The sequence below is a fragment of the Babylonia areolata genome, chromosome 9 (assembly GCF_041734735.1).
Source record: "Babylonia areolata isolate BAREFJ2019XMU chromosome 9, ASM4173473v1, whole genome shotgun sequence".
In the NCBI taxonomy this organism is placed as follows: domain Eukaryota; kingdom Metazoa; phylum Mollusca; class Gastropoda; order Neogastropoda; family Buccinidae; genus Babylonia; species Babylonia areolata.
The window spans coordinates 47,593,852-47,596,351 of NC_134884.1; the positions used below are offsets into that span (position 1 = coordinate 47,593,852).

Below are 2,500 nucleotides of genomic sequence, written 5' to 3' on the forward strand. Positions count from 1 at the left end.
TGACACATCAACATCCGAGAGTAAAGAGTTAGTGACACATCAACATCCGAGAGTAAAGAGTTAGTGACACATCAACATCCGAGAGTAAAGAGTCAGTGACACATCAACATCCGAGAGTAAAGAGTTAGTGACACATCAACATCCGAGAGTAAAGAGTTAGTGACACATCAACATCCGAGAGTAAAGAGTTAGTGACATATCAACATCCGAGAGTAAAGAGTTAGTGACACATCAACATCCGAGAGTAAAGAGTCAGTGACACATCAACATCCGAGAGTAAAGAGTCAGTGACACATCAACATCCGAGAGTAAAGAGTTAGTGACACATCAACATCCGAGAGTAAAGAGTTAGTGACACATCAACATCCGAGAGTAAAGAGTTAGTGACACATCAACATCCGAGAGTAAAGAGTCAGTGACACATCAACATCCGAGAGTAAAGAGTTAGTGACACATCAACATCCGAGAGTAAAGAGTTAGTGACACATCAACATCCGAGAGTAAAGAGTCAGTGACACATCAACATCCGAGAGTAAAGAGTTAGTGACACATCAACATCCGAGAGTAAAGAGTCAGTGACACATCAACATCCGAGAGTAAAGAGTTAGTGACACATCAACAAAGGCTTTACAACCAACGAAACAAACTGAGAATAAAATGTGTTTAAGGTGGCGAGTACTATGAAACATTTGTCTATTGCCAAGACATAATGTTTATTTCTTGTGTCCCTGGGGGGCATTGAAACGTTATATACATACATCATTCACACCTGCCATTCAAACAAAAAGATGGATGTCAAAAGAACAAAGAGAAAAAAAAGCCCATTCGCGCAAACAAGCAAATCCACATAATACGTCTGTGATTTCCCTCTTCCTTCAGGGGCCCTGGGCATCAACTGAACGAAACGTTTCGCACTTGCATCCCCTCCCCAACCCCAACAACTGACCTTGACCCCAAGCCCCAGCCCCAAATGACCTTCACCCCAAGCCACACCTATCATCTAACCCCTCCCCCAGCCACACACACACACTCACTCCTCACAGCCCCAACAACTGACCTTGATCCCAAGCCACACCTATCACCTAACCCCCTCCCCCCAGCCACACACACACACACACTCCTCACAGCCCCAACAACTGACCTTGATCCCGAGCCACACCTATCACCTAACCCCCTCCCCCCAGCCACACACACACACACACTCCTCACAGCCCCAACAACTGACCTTCACCCCAAGCCACACCTATCACCTAACCCCCTCCCCCCAGCCACACACACACACACACTCCTCACAGCCCCAACAACTGACCTTGATCCCGAGCCACACCTATCACCTAACCCCCTCCCCCCAGCCACACACACACACTCCTCACAGCCCCAACAACTGACCTTGATCCCAAGCCACACCTATCACCTAACCCCTCCCCCCAGCCACACACACACACACACACTCCTCACAGCCCCAACAACTGACCTTCACCCCGAGTCGCACATCCACGGGGACAGGCAGGCGGCCCAGCACGCTCATCATGTATTCCTGGAAGACCCCCAGGCGGGTGAAGAAGCAGCCGGCCCCGTCCCAGCAGCCCTCCATGTTGTCGAAGTCCACCCCGACCCCCCTGAGGAACGCCACGTTCCTGGCCTCCAGGGCGATCTGGTGGGGCTTGTTGAAGAGCGCCATCCGGCCCAGCTCCTCGAACAGCACCACCCGCGACACGCGCCCGCTCTGAGCCGCCACCATCAGGGCCGACAACCCTATGGGCCCCGCGCCCACCACCACCACCGTCATCCGCGCCTGGCGCCGCCGCAGGTTGTCCAGGAGGGTCTTGGTGGCGATGAAGCAGGTGACGATGACGGCGGAGATGACCAGCTGCTGAACGGCGAGGAGAGAGTCTTCCGCCTCCGTCTCTGGGTCGTCGGAGCAGTTCATGGTGGTGGTGGTAGTGGTGGTGGTGGTAAGGAAAGGCAACAGCCACGACGACCACCTCTGTTGTTGTGGTGGCGAAGGGGAGTTCCCTTGGAAACACGTTGTGGGTGACGTGGTGGTGGTAGTGATGGCTGGTAAGTTGAGGAGGAGGAGGAGGAGGAAAGGGGGGTGGGAGGGGAGGTGGATGGGGGTGGTGGTTGTTGTTGTCTTCTCCGTGGTGGTTTTATTTTTGTTTTGTTTTTAGTTTTTGGTTCTTTTTCTCCCTTGTGATAGGATTGCTGCACTGGCTGGTAACCGCTGAAGGATGTGTGTGTGTGTGTGTGTGTGTGTGTGTGTGTGTGTGTGTGTGTGTGTGTGTGTGTGTGTGTGTGTGTGTGTGTGTGTGTGTGTGTGTGTGTGTGTGTGTGTGTGTGTGTGTGTGCTGTGTTATGTAGCTTTCCCGTTGAACGGTTGTTCTGCTTCAGATGCTGCGGCGATTTTTATGGACCTGCAATAATACAAAAGAAAAGGTTTGACGAAGCAAGCAAGCAAGCAAGAAGAAGAAGAAGAAGAAGAAGAAGAAGAAGAAGAAGA

General features: G+C 51.6%; 1 protein-coding gene across 4 annotated transcripts in view; it reads right to left on the reverse strand.

Annotated features, from left to right (window-relative positions):
- Positions 1-2,500, reverse strand: part of LOC143285552 (uncharacterized) — a 130,220-nt gene that overhangs the window by 29,281 nt on the left and 98,439 nt on the right. For all 4 annotated transcript variants that reach the window (XM_076592933.1, XM_076592930.1, XM_076592932.1 and 1 more), the window contains one exon: positions 1,475-2,414. In XM_076592933.1, the coding sequence (XP_076449048.1) occupies positions 1,475-1,930 (456 nt within the window). In that variant the 5' untranslated portion in view covers positions 1,931-2,414. The remainder of the gene's footprint in view (positions 1-1,474; positions 2,415-2,500) is intronic.